Below are 18,013 nucleotides of genomic sequence, written 5' to 3' on the forward strand. Positions count from 1 at the left end.
GCTTTAGGAGGCTGACTGGGGAGGATCATTTGAGATGAACTTGGGCAACAAAGCAAGACTTGTCTCTACAAAACATTAGCTGGGCATGGTTGCATATGCCTGTGGTGCTAGCTAATCTGGAGGCTGGGGCAGAAGGATGGAGACCCAGTCTTGAAAAAAAAAAAATGTATAAACTCACACCTCCATTGGTGAAAATGACCTTGGGTAGCTACTTTTTCACTTTGTAGATGAAGAAATCAACTTGCATTTTGTTCAATACTCCATCTAAAGTTACTGAACCCAGAACCTAGGTCTACCCTTCTCATCCTATCGTTCCTCTCTTCCACAGTGTCATTGTTACTACTTATTTATTTTTGAGATGGAGTCTCACTCTGTCACCCAGGCTGGAGTGAAGTGGTGTGATTTAGGCTCACTACAACCTCCCCCTCCTGGGTTCAAGTGATTCCTCGTGCCTCAGTCTTCTGAGTAGCTGGGATTACAGATCATGCCACCATGCCTGGCTAATTTTTGTATTTTTAGTGGAAACAGGGTTTTCTCATGTTGGCCAGGGTGATCGTGAACTCCTGACCTCAGGTGATTTGCCTGCCTCGGCCTCCCGAGGTGCTGGGATTAAGCATCTGGCTTGTTATTCCTTATATTAAGACATTATGTTATTGCTGGCTTCTGACTGAATGAAAAGGATGACAGTACTAAAATTAACTATAAATGTATACAAAATGTATAAATTTGTATACCTATGCCAGGCTCCATGGCTTACACCTATAATCTCAACACTTTGGGAGGCCAGCGGGAGGATTGCTGGAGACCAGAGTTTGAGACCAGTCTGGGCAACATAGCAAGACACCAGCTCTACAAACATTTTTAAAAAAATTAACAGGCATAGTGGCACATGCCCATAGTACCAGCTACTGGGGAGGCTTAAGTGGGAGGATCTCTTGAGCTTGGGAGGTCAAGGCTGTAGTGAGTTGAGATCCTATCACTGTACTCCAGCCTGGACAAAAGAGCAAGTCTCTGTCTCAAAAAACAAAACAAAAAAACCCAAAATGTATGTCTAGATGCCTCTTTGTAATGTAACTTGTATGTGAATATATATTTGGGAAGAAATATTGGAGAATCATATAATAAGGCACACATACAACTTGGTAACTCATGCATGAATATATAAACACTGAAAGAAAATTTCAAAATGTGATTCCAAAAGTACTCCTAAGGTTATCAGACACTATAATATTCAGAGATTCTTTTAGGACAAAGAATATTCACTGTTTTTAAAATTTAGAGAAATTTAGGAATATTCTTCTAAAATTAGAAATTAATGTAATTTTTAGGCTGGGCATGGTGGTTTGAGCTTGTAATCCTAGACTTTGGAGGCCAAGTGGGGTGGATCACTTGGGTCTAAGAGTTTGAGACAAGCCTGGGCAACATGGCGAAATCTCATCTCTACAAAAAACACACAAATTAGCTGGGCGTGGTGGGACACGCCTCTAGTCTCAGCTACTTGGGGGTCTGAGGCAGAAGGATCACTTGAACGTGGGAAATCAAGGCTGAAGTGAACTGAGATCCTGCCACTGCACTGCAATCTGGGTGACAAAGTGAGACACTATCTTAAAAAAAAAAATGTAACTTATGTTTATGTCCTCTTGAAATACTTGTAATTTGGACAGAACACAGTGAGAAGGAATTGGTACCTGAAAGTCAGTTATTTTACCTGGTTAAGTTTGGTTCATATTTAAGATTGAAATTTAGAGTCTGGACATGGTGTTTCACACCTATAATCCCAGTGCTTCAAGAAGACAAGTTGGGAGGATTGCTTGAGGCCAGGAGTTTGAGATCAGCTTGGGTAACAAGAAACCACAATTACAAAAAAATTAGAAAATTAGGTTGGTGTGGTAGTGTGCACCTGTAGTCCTGGCTATTTGGGAGGTTGAGGCAGGACTGCTTTAGCCTACGAGTTTGTCAGTAATTTTTCTTTAACACACACCTAGAAACAATTCTTACCCAGAATGGCTTAAAATAGAGTTTAATTATATAATAGTTTAATAGTGTTTGCATGTATTGTGAGTTACTAATATGACCAAGATTCAAATAAATCTCCAAACAATTATACAAAACAGAAAAAAACAAAACACTTTATTTTCCACAAGGAAGAGCAATAGGAAAAATTAAATCATTTCCCACATATTGTTTCCTTAAAACAGAGCCTACAAGGACATATTCAGCACCAAATAAAAAAAGAAAAAAAGAGAAATTACAAACAGCCATAGAATATAATCTATAAAGCAAACATTTAATATTGCACTTTGTTTTGCTAACATTTTGGATTTTACTTTTCCTAATCGAAAAATCAGGAATCTATCTTGAATACTGGAATACAACTGTGAACCTCACATCTTATGTCAGGAATTGACCAATATTTTAAAAAGTAATGCCTCTAAATAAGAGTAAAGAAATACTTTAGTGGGGAAAATAAAACTTTATTTGATAAAGTTTTATAAATTTAAAGTTTTATTACATTTTGTGATCCAGTGCCAATTATCAGAATATTGGTCATTCTTGCTTCATGTGTTATTTGTAAGAGTATATAATGACAAGTATTCCAATGCTATGCATATCAACAATTGTTCCCTAGTCAGTTAGACATAAGAGAGAAAAGAAAAGGGATTTTCTGACAATCCCCCCCAAACAAAAATAAAACCACCAAATGCCCTTTACGCCAAATATTCCATTAGCTTTTTTTGAGGGGGACATTCACAAAATGATTTAACAATAAAAAAATATTTCACCCCCATTTCCTTATTATCTAGTATTAGTTTGCTACGGGAGCCCAAAGCCTTTAACCGCATCACTTAAAACGTGATTCATTTTTACACTGGGCTTTCTTCACCCTGTCAGCATTTTTCAAACATGAATTGTCTTCCATGTTTTCTTAAAGGCCACTTATGGAAAAGCCTATTTGTTTTGTATGAAGCTTTAAGACAGTATTTAACCAGGTCAAGCACCAAGCCAGAGCTACTATTATTTTCAACCACTTTATTAACTGTGGGGCTAAATGGCAGGATAGATGTAACACCCATTTCACACATATGTCACAACATCAGAGATGCTGGTTTTCACTAAAAACATCAGAGCTGAATTCCTTCTAAAATACAACAACAACAACAACAAAAATCAGTACACATGGTATCTTGGAAAATGCTGAAATGCTATCATGAATGCTGGTATATTTGTTAAGAGCCAAAAGAAAATTACCTTTAATATAAACTATAATTTACTGATGTGATTGTTCTTCCTCCATATATAACCAAAGCGAGTGATTTCTCATGTTTAGCAAATTGTTCTTTAGGTAATGAAAAACAGTATTTTCATTAGAAAAACACAAAAATACAAAGATACAGCAAACTTTCCAGTATTTTAAAATTTGAAATTATATACTTTTGGAATAAAGTTGAATTTTCATGCTATATCAAGCTTGAGCAAGATAGCAAAGGTATAAATTGAGCTCTCTCACCGTAACATCAACACATGTATTCCTGCTCATTAATATACTTTGCACCAGCAAAAACGATTTCCAACATATGTGTTTTGGAGGTAATTAAGTAACTCTGTATAAAAATAAATGCACTTTTCCCTCCTTTCCCCAGCGACTGGAAAACTTCCATACTTTTAACATAATAATAAAAAGTAATAACTTTTAAGAGCAACAGCCCTCAACTCTTTGCTGGTGCCTGCCATACTGCCTTTCTTCACTCCATTCTTAGATCTGCTACTTTCTTCTTGTAGGTAATGATAAAAAGGGAATGTGGGTGGGTATAACTTTTGTGTATGTCCCGTTTCCAAATTTCCCTCTCCAAAAAGCCAACCAAATAAACAAACAAACAAACAAAAAAAACAGTGCAACAAAACACAAATAGCATTCCAACAGTTTGGCAAGTGATGCGTTCACCTGAGATTAAGTGATTTAGGCAGTCAGTAACAAAATGCTGCTTTGCTGTAATAGTAGAAAGGCAACAAATTCTTAAAAGAAACCAAGAAGGTATACAATCTTGACAGTCTCTTATGAGTTTCCTCCTCTTATCTCTTTTCTCCCCACATTATCTGTTGCGTTATCTACTACAGTAGGCTGCAAAACATACAGCAAAAAGGATTGGCTTGAAGGCATTTGATGTTTGTAAATAAATCCACAATTGGATCCAAGCTGAAGAGGTGATACATGGTCAGCCTAGTAGGACAACTCTGAGCATGTGCATACGCAGGTAAAGTCCAGGCTATATTAAATTAAAAAAAAAATGTCAGTGCGTTTTTTCATGTTAAAGTTTTTTCAAAGCTTTCTTTTGTTTCTTGTTGTGCTGACCACAAACAAGTTTTAAGAGTATCAAGAGTCTGGCAAAAATACGAAAAAAAAAAAAAAGGTGTAGTGACATCGAACCGCACAATGTAAGCATTGAGCATGTGCAAATTTTCAAATCAAAAGAAGGAAATCATCCCTCTTTACAACGTGGTGTCTTGACACGTACGACCATAGGCTAAGAAGACTGCTCTGAGTATGTGCCAGTTTTAAAAGAGAAAAGCTTAGATCTTCAAGCATATTGGAGCAGTCCCAGAATGTTGCTGTAGGATTCTAAAGCATGATCGCTGGTTGTTTCATGTGTTTGCCATTTTTCTGGGCAAAAGCAATTCCACTTCCTCTGAAACGTGTCTCCAAGATACTTCTCTGTCCTCAGCCGGAAGAGATACAGTTCGGAACCCACATCAACTTGATTCAACCAAGTGTTTCTTCAACGAGAGGGGCAGGATGGTCTATCATCTGCTGACTGATCAGGATTTGGATCAATCTAGAAAGAAATGAGTAAACAAATTTACAAAGTTATTTGATGAGGTGTAGGAAGAATGTAGCCAATTCTGAATACTAGTCAAGAAATGTAATCAGAGAGGGTGTACACAGCTTGTTAGCATATTATATCCAATTATTCTCCTTTTATATCTGAAATGCTGTGTGGAAAGGAAAGGGTACTGGTATTATCTATAAAGTGCCTGATATTTGATTACTAGATTAATAAGATTTACAAAGGTATGTCTGGTAGTCCCCTATTTCACTAAAGTTAACAGTAAAATTTTATCGGTCAATGAAGACTTTTATTCAGTACTTTAGTAGTACTAAAGACCTAAATATACAATGTAGAGTACCTCACAGCAATCATCTCCTTTTGTAAAGTACCCCTTTCATCCTTCTACAAAAAAGTTAATTTATCACTTCCTCTGACTTTGGAAAAATGAAACTGTGTAAACAATGCTCTTTGTTTATACAATGTGCAAACAATTTGTTTACTCACATAAATAATGTGCTTATGTGAAGTAATAACTCATGGTCATAAAACCCCAGAGAGGGCCAAAAATGCAATGTGTGTATCAGGAAATAAAACTGCTGAACCCAAAACACTCAAGAGGTTCCCCCGACTCCTTCTTTATCTTTGGAGTGACTTTTTTTTGAGACGGAGTCTCACTCTTGTTGCCCAAACTGGAGTGCAATGGTGCGACCTTGGCTCACTGCAACCTCTACCTCCCAGGTTCAAGTGATTCTCCTACCTCAAGCTTCCAAGTAGCTGGGATTACAGGCACCCGCCACCACGCCCAGCTAATTTTTTGTATTTTTAGTAGAGATGGGGTTTCACCAGGTTGGCCAGGCTGGTCTTGAACTCTGACGTCAGGAGATCCACCCACTTCAGCCTCCCAAAGTGCTAGGATTATAGGCATGAGCCACCACACCTGGCTAGGAGTGACTTTCATATGCACATGTTCTTAATGAAAAGTTGCTTCTCAGGTGTAAAGAGAATGGTCACAGAAAAGCAAATTGTTGGGTTTAATATATTTTTTATTGAAAGAGCTTTTGGACGAGAGCTATCCACTTGCATTTAAATGTGGAACAACCCAAATTGCCTCAGAAGCTTTAGGTAAAACACATTTTTGAAGGAAAAAAACCAAGTAACTTTTAGTTAAAATCGCACCCTGAACATATTTTAGGGGTTTATAAGTTGTACATTATCTTTAGTGCTAAAAATTTTTAAAAGGAGGCAGAATTTTCCCACAAATTGCTTAAAAGTGAACTATACTTAGACAGCTATTCTTTTTAAAATGCCCCCCTGGACAGCCAGGAAGGCTCAAATCAAGCCAGAAATGATAGATTAATAAGCAAGACAGAAATGTCCAAGTAAAAATGTAATAACATCTGTAGCAAGTGGCAGAACACTTTTAGCATCTAATAGAAAATTTGATGTATTGGAAAATAGATAAGAAAAAATTATATCTCGTCAAGAATTCTGAATATTCTATAATGAATGAAGATCTCATATTATCACATCCGAAAGAAAACTGACCCTTCCAGTTATGGTGTTAAGAAAAAAAAGAGCAATTTGATGAACATTCCTCTAATATTTAATTTGGGAGTAATATTTTATTGTAAAATAGCTATGTAAATTACAGTAACCAAAAGAAAAAGGTGATTCTAGTAATTTACAGAATTATTTTGGTATCAAAGCCAACTTCAAAATCCCTTAAAAATATGTACCAGTGGCTCAAGTCACTCTGAAATATCCTGAAATTGCTGGATACCCCACCTAGTCACTACTTGTCTTTACATAGACTGCTCTTCCTGCCTTTTGAGGACTACGCAGTCTTCAAAATTCAACTTAATAGTCACCTTTCCAAGAAGCCCCACCTGAGTCCCAAGACTCAGTAAGCTGCACCTCAAATTAGCTGTGTATTTTATCACATCATTATGCAATATTTTGCTTCTTAGCTTGTTTTCCTCAGTAGCCCGTGGGCTTCTTCTAAGGGTCATGTTCTATTTACATTCAAGTGCTGAGCTGTCATCAATCTAAGATGAATGAAAATAGTCTAACAGTGTGGGCATGTTGTTTTAAGACATTATTACAAATAAATTATTTTTTATGACTAAGAAAGTCAAAATATGCAAGAATTGGAAAAGAATCATGAATAAGATAAATTCTAGCTATTTAATCAGTGCTTGCAAAATGCCAGTTCTTCCTATCAGTGCTTGGATATATAAAATTCTTCCTTCAAAAAATATGTCTCCAGATACAAACTTAGTAAATATTGACAACCCTAATCTTAACTTTTAATCTGTTTTAAATTATTTGTTTTGTTATTACCATGATAATCAAGACCTAATTGTATTTTAAAAAAATCCTGCAATGCTGTTTCCCAAGAGAGCCAGTTCATTTCATACTTAAGGAGTGGGTACTCACCTCTGAATAAAGAGGTGGAGGCAAGAACCGAAACTCCTGGATATATGCAAACAGTGGTCCTTGAAGTGCCCTCTCAAAGTCATCACAAGCATTCACTGGTGCAAGATTGTTCCGCCTTTGTTCCTCTGTTACCACTTCTGCATAGCTGGGTGGTGCTGAAGGAAAAAGATACACGCAATTCGAACAGCATGTTCTTATGCATGTCAAAATACACAAATAGTAGGTATTAAAAAGGAATGTCAAGGTAAAATAATTATTATTTGTTTGGTGATTAAAACTATAAAGACATAATCAAAACAATATTATGGGGCACATCTACTTTCTTTAGGGAAAGATTACATTCATCTAGGGTCATAGAATATCAGAAGCAAAATAATGTTCTTGATAATAATAGTAAGAGATTAAGCTTAGATATGTATTATCAAATTACCTTCAGGTCTTTCAGGAAGGGATAAACCAAGCCAGTTCATATTCATGCTACACTGACTGCTTACACTTGAGGTTCTGCTACCAAATGGATGTAGAGGAATGGTACCGATGACAAGTGGCAAATTAAGAAATAAATCCATAGCTCCAGGAATATCCACATATACCTAAACATTGCAAAGAATATTAAGTTTAGAATGCCAAGTATGATTTCCTTTTTAAAAACTAATAACTGGCAGGGCATGGTGGCTCACACCTGTAATCCCAGCACTCTGAGGGCCGAGGCGGGCAGATCACGAGGTCAGGAGTTTGAGACCAGCCTGGCCAATGTGGTGAAACTCTGTCTCTACTAAAAATATAAAAAATTAGCTGAGTATGATGGTGTGCACCTGTAATCCCAGCTACTCAGGAGGCTGAGACAGGAGAATTGCTTGAACCCAGGAGGCAGAGGTGTGTATAATTCTGTATAGTACATTTACATATTAAGTCACAGTATATAGAGTTAATGTATTTTTGTATGTCACTATATATAGAATTAAAAAAATCAAATCCTGGATATAAGACAAAATTATGCCTTCATAACTTTAAGACTTAAAAACAAAATAAAATAAAATAAAAAAAACACCAAAGATGTCTTGGGCCAGGCACTGTGGCTCATGTCTGTAATTCCAACACTTTGGGAGCCCACGGTGCATGGATCACTTGAGCCTAGGAATTCAAGACCAACCTGGGTGACATGGTAAAACTCCATGTCCACAAAAAATACAAAAATTAGCAAGGCGTGGTGGTGCACACCTGTAGTCTCAGCTACTTGGGAGGCTGAGGTGGGAGGATTACTTGAGCCCAGAAAGCAGAGGCTCAGACTGTGCAGTGAGCTGAAACTGTGCCACTGCAATCCAGCCTGGGTGACAGACGGAGAGGGAGACCTTGTTTCAAAAAAAGAAAAAAAGAAAGGAAAAAACCTCTTAAATGTGTACATACCATTAGTGAATATTCCACACGGATTATACTACAGTCGAGGATAGAGGGAGAAACTGGTGGAATTTTCAGCAACTTGCCATTCCACGTCTCTGTCTTTCCAGATGATAAGGATTCCCCACGCAAGTTAGCCACAAGCTGTTTTACTTCCTTCATTTTCCCTTTGGCATAGAAAGCCTGTGTTTGGTAAATGGCTGCCTTTGGCACCACCATTCGGGAAGAGCAGTTCTCAATCTCAGCAAATATCTGAATTGATTCACCTACAGAGGGAAAAATATATACATATCTCCTGTTAGAAAAAAACAACAAAAGAAATCAAGATTCTTAAAGCTAAAGTAAGAATGTGCAACTAACATGCATGAAAAGCTGTCCTAAGAAATGCAAATAACTTAAGAGTCATAGAAATGAACTAATCAATAGCTAATTGAAAAAGGCAACTATATGCCACTTTGTGGAAAAAAAAATGGATAAGCACAATCTGTTATTTTACAAAAGAATACTATGTTTATATTTAGTAGTAATATTATAAAGTTATACATAAAAGCTAAGTGAAGAAAGTTTTTTTGTGGGAATCTACCTCATACATACCTGGGGTATAGCCCTTCCTTTCAATTTTGGCACTTAAGGATATTGGGCCTGAGGTACAGAACCAGCAACAGAGTGTCTTTTCTTTTGTGCCTGCTTGGGGTGACTGTAAGAAAAAAATTTAGAGAAAAAGGTCAGTGTATAGATTGGTACAATCAATACCAGAATATTTTAAAATATAACTCTAAATTTGTGGAGAATTTAAAATTAAAACTGGTGTTGCTTTTTTTGGTATCCAGATATACTTTTTTTTTTTTTTCTCTCCACTAACCGATGGTTTTGAATTATACCACTGCTTTTGTTTTTATATAAATTTCCATTCAATTAGAAAAAAAGATAAAGGGTTTATAGCCTATCCCATAAACATAGATTTTTAGCACACACAATTTACAAATACAGTAATTAAAAATCAGCCAAACAAAAAAAAACCCTTTCCACATTTCATTTAAACTGCCTTAAAAAGGCAGCACAGAAAGCAATTTGATTATAATCCCAAATGTTAACATCTTTCTCTGAGAATATAAAAAAACTATGTAAAAACAGGAAAAGGTCCATTTCTTATTTGCTTTAAAGATGTTATCATTTGTTTAAACCAAGTAAAGTTTTAAGTCAAATTTGAATTACTCTCATACAAATGCAATTAAAAATAGATTCCTTTAAAAAAGGAATTAAGTTTTATTCATGAAACTAATGATTCCCCATTTTTTGACAACTATCCCTCTATTGGAATAACAAAGTATAGTAGAAATTTTAGATTATGATATTGTTAGGTGATATTGTTTTACAATGAAAGGTACTACTGTTCTTCCACTCAGATCATCCAAGGACCAGATCTGTTTTTTGTCATGGCTGTCATATTCTGAGTAAGAGATACTTCATATCAAATCTGGTCTTGGTTTTATATTTACTTAAAGTTAATATAAAAAATATGAGCATATTTTTCATTCATTTGGGTGTTCTTGACTGTATTTAATAAAATGTATATTTATGAAATTTTAAAATAAAACCAGTGTTTTTAAATTATGACAACTGCATAGTTTAGGTGATTATTCTTTAGAATTTATATGCCAAAAACAAAGAATGAATTCAGTCAGTTCTTACCAGTAATGAAGGAGTGTTGATATCTATATGCTCAAAGACTGTAAATTCCTTCTTTAATTTTACTGGTAGTAGCCAAGGCCTGTGCAATTCGGCTTTCACCCAATAGCGCACACTGCCATGTCGGCCTTCGAATGAGGTAGCAAGTGGTCTGTGCAGAATATAAAGGTCAATATATTAATTTTATACCTCTTTCTAACAATTACACAGTAGGTCAGAATAGAAGTGTTAATATATTGTATTGTTTATGTACCAATGAGGTATCAAACATATAATTTAAAAAATTTCCAAAGGGATAAGTCATTGGGGAAAAAACTTTCGATTTCCAAGTAACAATAGATAATAAATATCTTTAAAATTTTGTTTAAAAAAGCCAGAAGAATACAATCCATTTAAACTAACAGGAGGCTACTTTTAATTATGGTGGCAAAATTATGAAAGTTTAATGGACATATTTTGAAAAGACCAAGAATTAAAAAACAAAGTTGAGAGTGGTTTAACTATTTCTAGTGATAAATTCTAGACACTGGTTAAACATTCAGACCAAATTCCCTATAGTACTCCACTTCTCATTAGCCAGGAATTACCATCTTTTTATAGCAACTAATTAACGTGTAAAAAAGGCCTGAAATAGTCATTATAGTTTCAAAAATTTCACATTTCATAAGTTCACTGAAAAACTACTTTGCGTTATGTTTTAATTCTTGTTTGGCTGTTCTCTAACTTTATAGGCTTCAAAAGAAAAAGAAATAGTCCTCTTGATCTTTGTCAAGAGAATAAAACATTTTTTTTTTAACTCTGTCAGATTTTACTTGTGGAAGGTTTTACTTTAGCAAGTTCAGTCTCTTTTTTATAATTTCATTAGTAAAATACTCAACGTTCAGTTATTTACAAGGAAGAGTGCCAGCTTAGATTAGTATAAGAAACACTGGTGTTTTCATAAGTTTTTTTTGCATTTTAGATTCCCACATTAGCTTGTATAGCAGAGAAATAAAATCTTAAAGTTTATGCTAATAGTTTTCCAAAATTTATGTTAAATGACTTTGGTTTACTATAGAACTTTAACATTAAATGATCATAAAAATACTCAGGCCCCATATTAGCCTTATTCTATCTATAGACTTTAATATTTTTCTCAGAAATTAGATGAGGGCATTATATTCAAAATAAAATTCTCAAATAACATAGGAATTTTCTGAAAAATATCACTTATGACTCCTTTCAATATATAACATCTCATGCATTAGAATTAACAAAACAAATGTAGAATTATGTACATTTGAAACCTGACAAAATCTTATGTAATCTGTGTATCCTCCAGAATAATCAGCACAAGGGCCATTTTGCAGGTTTTAATATTGGTAAAAGGCATTTTTTTTTTAAGTTTGTATAAACTCTCCCAACAATGTAATTTATTTAAGAATACACCACTTTCCTTCTTCCTCTCTTACTAGATTCTAGATTCCAAGTTTTATATTAATGTATCCTTGATGTATGTTTCCTTCTAAGCCTGGATCATAATATCTCTTGTGTGTCCTTCCCAATAGCTCTTTGTACAGAAGCTATTAAGTTCATATCAGAAAAACAACATTTCTAATTATTTTTATTTTCAAAAGTTACTGCTATTGGTTCATAGTAGCAGAAAAGGTAGAACACAGAATTTTCTATAAATTGAAGCTACTAAGACTTGATAGGGTGTATCTTTTCTCATAATGATAATCGATAATAAACTAAGTATAAAGTAATTATTATTTGACTAGCACCTTCCAATTCACTCATGTTAAAGGCAACACTACTCCTATTTTAAAAACCTTGTAAACTCTGGGATAAAAAACTGTATATTGAGCTTGCTTTCTGTAATTTTGCCACACTAGATTAAAAAATAGCTTCTTATGTTTAATATATTGTTTTCCTCTGCAAGTTTCAGTAATGAAAGGGTTTTTTTTTTTTTTAAACTAAAAATATTTAAATTTAGAATAAAGTAATGCTCTGATCATGGGTATCTATAAAAATGTCTATTATTTATAATACTTACGTCTGTGGAAGCTCGAAGCTGAATGCATATTCATGCCTTCCTGAATGAATAGTGTGGAAGCCTTCTTCGGAATTATCATCATCTAAAATAAACATAAAAATTAAACAAAGAATTTGTTATTAAACATTTACATACTTTGCAGAGTGGCATAACTTTAAAGATGTTTATATAATAATTAAGACCACAAAACAAGCTTTGGAGTCTGAGAGATCTGAGTTCTAATTCTAACTTCATTTCCTCTGCACAAAATAAAAATTCAGTCTTCAGCTACGTTATCTGCAAAATGGGGATAATGAATACTCACATTTTTTTTTTTAAATGTAAAATGACCCAAGCTATAAAGCATCTGTTTATAAAATAGTATATATACTCAACAAAAGGCTCAGGTCTCACATCATAGTAAGATAATGTTATCTTTGTCTCCAGTTGTTTGCTTCAATTTATCATCTCAAGACTACAATGTATAAAATAAAAACTGTTCATGCAAACCTTTAAAAATATGTCAGTTTAGGGAGAATACCAAAAATATGAATAGAATAGATACTCCAAAACCACTGGAAAACTGTCAAATAGATGAAGAAAAAAAAAGCATACACATTGATTTTAATGTGTTTTATAGCTAAAAATAAATATTTATTGTCCTAAAATGATCACAACACTCAGTTGGTCCTAGCAACAGCTAAAACTTGCATAAACTATACCTTAGATAATTAAAACAACAGCATTTAGGAGGTACCTGCTTATAAGGAAACAATATTGTCCCTCATCCTTGAAGAAATGAAGTCTAATTACTAAGAGTTTCCAGTTGCTATAAAAAAGGGATGAGGTCAAATTATTTTTTGAAGTAGCATGAAAATAAAGAAATACAATCGAAAATATGGGAGGGGGTTCTAGATAATTAAAATGCTTATTTAGCGTTCTGACTAGATAATTACACAAATATCTTTTAGTATTCTCGGTGTAGAAACCTTTGCGATTAGCTCCCAGAGTAGGGAAAAACTGGCACATTATTTAACTTTCCTTCAGAAAAGTACTGAATACACACAAAAAACGTGATGCTTCCCTGATATTAAAAGAGAAAAGGAGGAAAAAGGCATGTATACGTCGATACTTTTATTTAAAAATCATGGTGATTCGCTTATATCTCCATACAATTTTCCTCACCCCCTGTGCAAATCCCCTGAATGGATTTCAGAACCAAAAACTAACTGGTGAACTGGGAGCCATTTAAATTCGTTCCTGTTGAAGGCGCCCAAAGTTTGCCTTCCTCTCCCTTTCTTCCCTCCTCGCTCCCTTTTTTGTGCCAGCTCAGCAGTCTCATTGAGGCGAGCGGCGGCGGCCGCGCCGTGGTAAACAAGTGCCCTGCTGTCAATCAAGAACTAGACCGGAGCAGGAGAGGACCGGCCTAAACCGGCGCGAGCAGATCCCAGCCGGCCCGCCCGCGCGCCGCCGCCGCCCGCGCGCCCCGCTATACATACGGCATACGTCGCGCGGCGCTCGCGCCCGTGCCCGCGCAGCCTAACCTGCTGGATCGGGAGGCGGGGCGACAGAGTAGCTGCGCTTCCGCTTTACACGCCCCAGCCGGCGACCGGTTCGATCTGGCTCGGGCCACTCTGACACCTTTACAGTTGCAGCGAGGGAAACTGGGGCGGCGGAGGGGAGGCGGGGGCCGGTAGGCTACGGGAAACAATGAGGGAGGGGGCAGGGGATACTCGTCGAGGCCCCCACCCAGATTTCGATATTGGAATCACTTTCTTTCTCCCCCAGGCCAACCTTTGCTCTCTTCCCTCAGGTCGAATCAAGGTAGCCAGTCTGGCGACCGGAGAGGTCGGGCAACACGCTTTGTTTCAGCTAAGGGGAAAACAAGCGTTCACAGGAGTCCTCCAACATCCCCCACCCGGAAGATAGCTAAGGGGGTCCTGCCAACCCTTCGCGTCCCAACTCCCATCTAAAAAGGATTTTCTGCTAAAGTTGCGTCCAGAGCCATCTGGCACCTGTAAGGCCGGCAGGAGCGTCTGCCCTCTACTCAGTTAAATCCTGAAGTCGTTTCCTTTCGATGGCCCTTAGCAGGCCCAAAAGAGGCGCGACAGAACGTTTTGTGACAAGAGCCGGGCGCCTCCAGAAGCCCGAGAACAAACGTGAGTACGGGAGTGGGGGTCGCTCTGGAGGGACCTTTACCGGCGCACGCCGGTTTCCTAGCCTCGCCCCAGCGGCGGCGCGAGCCCACTCTCCCCACCAGCCCGCGCCCAATCCAATCAGCGCTTGCCATCGCCTTAGCAACAGGCTAACAAACCTGGCTTCGCCTATCCCGGGCGCCCGGGGCGGGGTCTCAGTTACCAGGCTAGTTTGAGAGCTCCCAGTTTCAAGTCATTGAAACTATTCCAGACTGATCTAGTCTACGCGTAGCCGGGTTTGGGGGGCATTTTGTAGGGGGTGGCAGGGCACTTAGTTTTCTTTGCCATGAAATAGTAGTGCGACTAATGAAATTATATTTGTCCCCACAACTCGTTCTACTTTCCCCCCATTGCAAGTCTCAACTCCTTGAAGGAAAACCTGTTTCTTTTCACCCATTTCATAAAAAGCTGCATATTCAGAAACGTACAAACTAAGTCACGTATCTGGTTTTCAACAAATACCAAGACTGTCATTAGGCATTTGCATCTCCTATCAGTGTTAACGCTTGGAGAGATTATTTCAGGATACAAAGTACCTATGTCTACGAAAACCCTACCCTACTAAAGAACTTAATAGTTCACCTTAATAGTTTCAAAAATAATGCATTAATAGTGTCACTCAAAGCATCCTTCATTTCTCACTTGCCGTAGTTCAGTCATCAGCACTCCTCCAGGAGGTACGTTTTTAATATAAAAAGGTGAAATATGCCTCTGTTTTTTTCTGAAAAATCGCCAACATCTGAACTAAATACTGCATTAAAAAGGAGAGGCACAAAAATTACATAACCAGTTTTAACATTATATTCTTCTTGGGCTAGGAATTAAGTCATCGCCACCACCTGACGCGTGTAACCAATCTGCTGAGAGCAGAACAAGCGCCCCTCCTCACCACCCCCCAGAACTGGTCCGAAACAGGATTGAACCGCTTCTAACAAAGGGTGGAAACTTAGAAAAACAAGCCTAGAGTCTCCTATATTTCCACAATGTAACCATTTAAACAATAGATTGAAAATCTCAGGACCTCTTCTCCCTTTGACAACTCTGTATCTCCCTCTTCTAACCAAAAATCAAATCCAGCATGCCCTATACTTTTCAATTCCATTTGACTGGCATGGGTTTCATTGAATGCATGTTCCAAAGTTAGACATGATGCTCGGAAAAGAGAATTACCGATCCTAAATGGCTTCTAAAACTGACTCGATACCTATAATAATGACAGAGAGTACCCTTTAAAATAAGGAATGCTGGGTGTAAATTTTTATAAGAACGGGAAAGAATAAAAAAACACGTGGGGTGTTGATACCATATGTCAAAATAAGCCACAGAAACCTTTTATGAAAGAACGGTGATCAATTCTTTAAAGTCTTTGCATTCCAATATTAAAAATGAAACACACTCAATTAAGCCTCTTAAAAATGTTATTACATTTCTTGATCGAAGTTCAGTTTTTAAGTCTTAGGTTGCAAAAATCTAAAACTGCAGCTTTTAGCAATTCATTTGAAAATACATTAGTAAAACGATTGAATTGGATTCAAGCAGAATTTATAAGGTGCAAATGGACTACAAGTGCGTGTGGCACAAACCGAGCCGGGTATAGAGGTAGTTGAATAAGTGCAGTTTGCAGTCACTTTGCAGATGCCTGCATGCATTACGGCTTAACACACGATGAACGTCAAGGAGAATCCAAACCTTCCAACTTTGCTAACGTTTATCAAACTGCTTAGCTATGCTCGGAGTAAAATCGCGTTAATTCAGAAAACTGAAAAGGTACGTTTCCAAAGAAAATGAGTCCAATGACTTCTCAATAATAGAAAAACTTACCTCTTTCATGCCCAATTAAGATGTCTTTATGGTTGAAATATTCTACTTCTTCAGTGTAATTCTGTGTATAGGCAGTATTGGAGCCGGCGTTTCTAGATTCAGTCCAGCGTACTTTCGCATGTCCTCTTGCATGAATTTTAAGAGATTTTACTCTGATTTCCCCAGTAACTTCTAAATTTACCCTTCCTGAGACGGTATCCCCACTAGAATACACAGGGACATTGCTGTCATTAAGACAGTCAAAGCTTATTGTCAAACTCTTCACCTTTCCCAGCACCATGTTTATAACAAAATCTATAAAAATATAATGTAAGACAAAAAAGTCAAGATCACATATAAAATGTGATCTTCACTTAACACTGATCGATATTTTTGCCGTGCAAAATGCTTGCAGGCCGGATCAGTGATTCTCTACAAATAGTTCATTGAGATTTCTTAAAAAGTCAGGGCAGCAGACGCTGCTGCTCCGCGCTCCTGCTCGTCTCAGCGGTCTCCTTACAAAGACGGGCGGCTAAAGGCTGCCAGCTCACTTTAAGAGCAGCTTTGTGAAAAACAACCCCAGTGCGCAGGCGCAGGCCGCGGCTGCTGTCCGCCCTCCCTGCGCGCCCCCTCCCGCGCCGCGCCGCGCTCGCTCCCTTGCTCGCTCCCTTGCTCGCTCCCTTGCTCGCTCCCTTGCTCGCTCGCTGCCGGGTACAGTAGCTAGGGGAAGGAGATAGTGGAGCTGCCGGCAGGCTGAACCTGACTTCTCTTCATTGTGGGCTCCTATTGGTAGGCAGGCTACCGTAAACCCTCTACGTGCTATCTGGAGCCCCTTAACGAGCACACTCTGCTAGAAAGATAACGGCAGAACGGGGCGCCAGGGGACAAGGGCTGGGTGGGGAGTTGTTTGCAAAGCCAAGTAAGGATAAACTGCAGTGACCAGCCCGAAGCGTGCGTTACCGGCACTGCAGGGTTTTGCCAACTGCCTGGATGGGAGGAGGAAGAAGTGATGTGTGAAGAGAGATGGGGGAAGGGAGAAACCGGTTGGGCAAGCGGCCGATTGTTAAGCACAATCTAACGAATTTTAAAAGAAAACGTATTAAAACCGGACAAGAAGTATTGTTCATAGTATTCTTGGCTTGAATTTTTTTTTTTTTTAAACAGTACTTGGGAGGCAGGGTGGAAATGAACTCAGTCGAGGTCAAAGGAACCTTAAAGAATCCTTTGAAGAGTGAGGTAGAGAAGCAAATATAATGTAATCAGTAGGCTGAACTTCTTTCTCCTCCATCGTTTAATTAGCACCGAAAAACAACCAAGTTGTTTCCAGGATGACACGGGTGAGGGCTGGGGGGAAGCTTGACCACTTCCTCGAAGGAAGAAAAAGTCCTTTTTAAGATACCACCTCCGACTAGATTTGCAGAGTAAGTCATGATTACAACTCCTGCGTCCTGAGGAATAAGAATAGAGATCGGCCTAAAAAAGTACCACCTTATAAAAGTCATATGACATAGTGGTTTAGCTGACACACTGTTTGCAACAGAATCAGAAAATCTTTGTTAGAAATTAGTGAAGCGCGTAAAATAGTTTTTTAAAAAGCATGATTTGGTATATACATAGGGATTGACTGTGTGAAGCTTTTTCAGTGGAGAGCCTTG

General features: G+C 37.6%; 1 protein-coding gene and 1 long non-coding RNA gene across 3 annotated transcripts in view; one reads left to right on the plus strand and one right to left on the minus strand.

The window, feature by feature from the left end:
• Nucleotides 1-2,101: 2,101 nt before the first annotated feature.
• ARRDC3 (arrestin domain containing 3) lies at nt 2,102-16,890 on the minus strand. 2 transcript variants are annotated; one of them, XM_012477611.3, is made up of 8 exons: nt 16,380-16,888; nt 12,385-12,466; nt 10,353-10,500; nt 9,255-9,357; nt 8,670-8,926; nt 7,693-7,855; nt 7,263-7,417; nt 2,102-4,832 (listed from the first exon to the last, which is right to left on the minus strand). In XM_012477611.3, exons 1-8 carry the CDS (start codon nt 16,657-16,659, stop codon nt 4,776-4,778), a joined length of 1,245 nt encoding a protein of 414 aa, XP_012333034.1. In that variant the 5' UTR covers nt 16,660-16,888; the 3' UTR covers nt 2,102-4,775. The 2 variants fall into 2 exon arrangements, with proteins under 2 accessions (XP_012333034.1, XP_021521064.1); XM_021665389.2 differs by lacking the exon at nt 10,353-10,500 and having other exon boundaries at nt 16,380-16,890.
• The window catches only part of LOC135274882 (uncharacterized), a 99,843-nt gene continuing 95,805 nt past the window's right edge, over nt 13,976-18,013 (plus strand). The window contains exons 1-2 of the long non-coding RNA XR_010342611.1: nt 13,976-14,056; nt 14,177-14,522. This is a non-coding gene — a long non-coding RNA (uncharacterized LOC135274882). The remainder of the gene's footprint in view (nt 14,057-14,176; nt 14,523-18,013) is intronic.

Source organism: Aotus nancymaae, unplaced genomic scaffold, assembly GCF_030222135.1.
Source record: "Aotus nancymaae isolate 86718 unplaced genomic scaffold, 86718_ANA_hifiasm-v0.15.2.pri h1tg000014l, whole genome shotgun sequence".
Lineage (NCBI taxonomy): Eukaryota > Metazoa > Chordata > Mammalia > Primates > Aotidae > Aotus > Aotus nancymaae.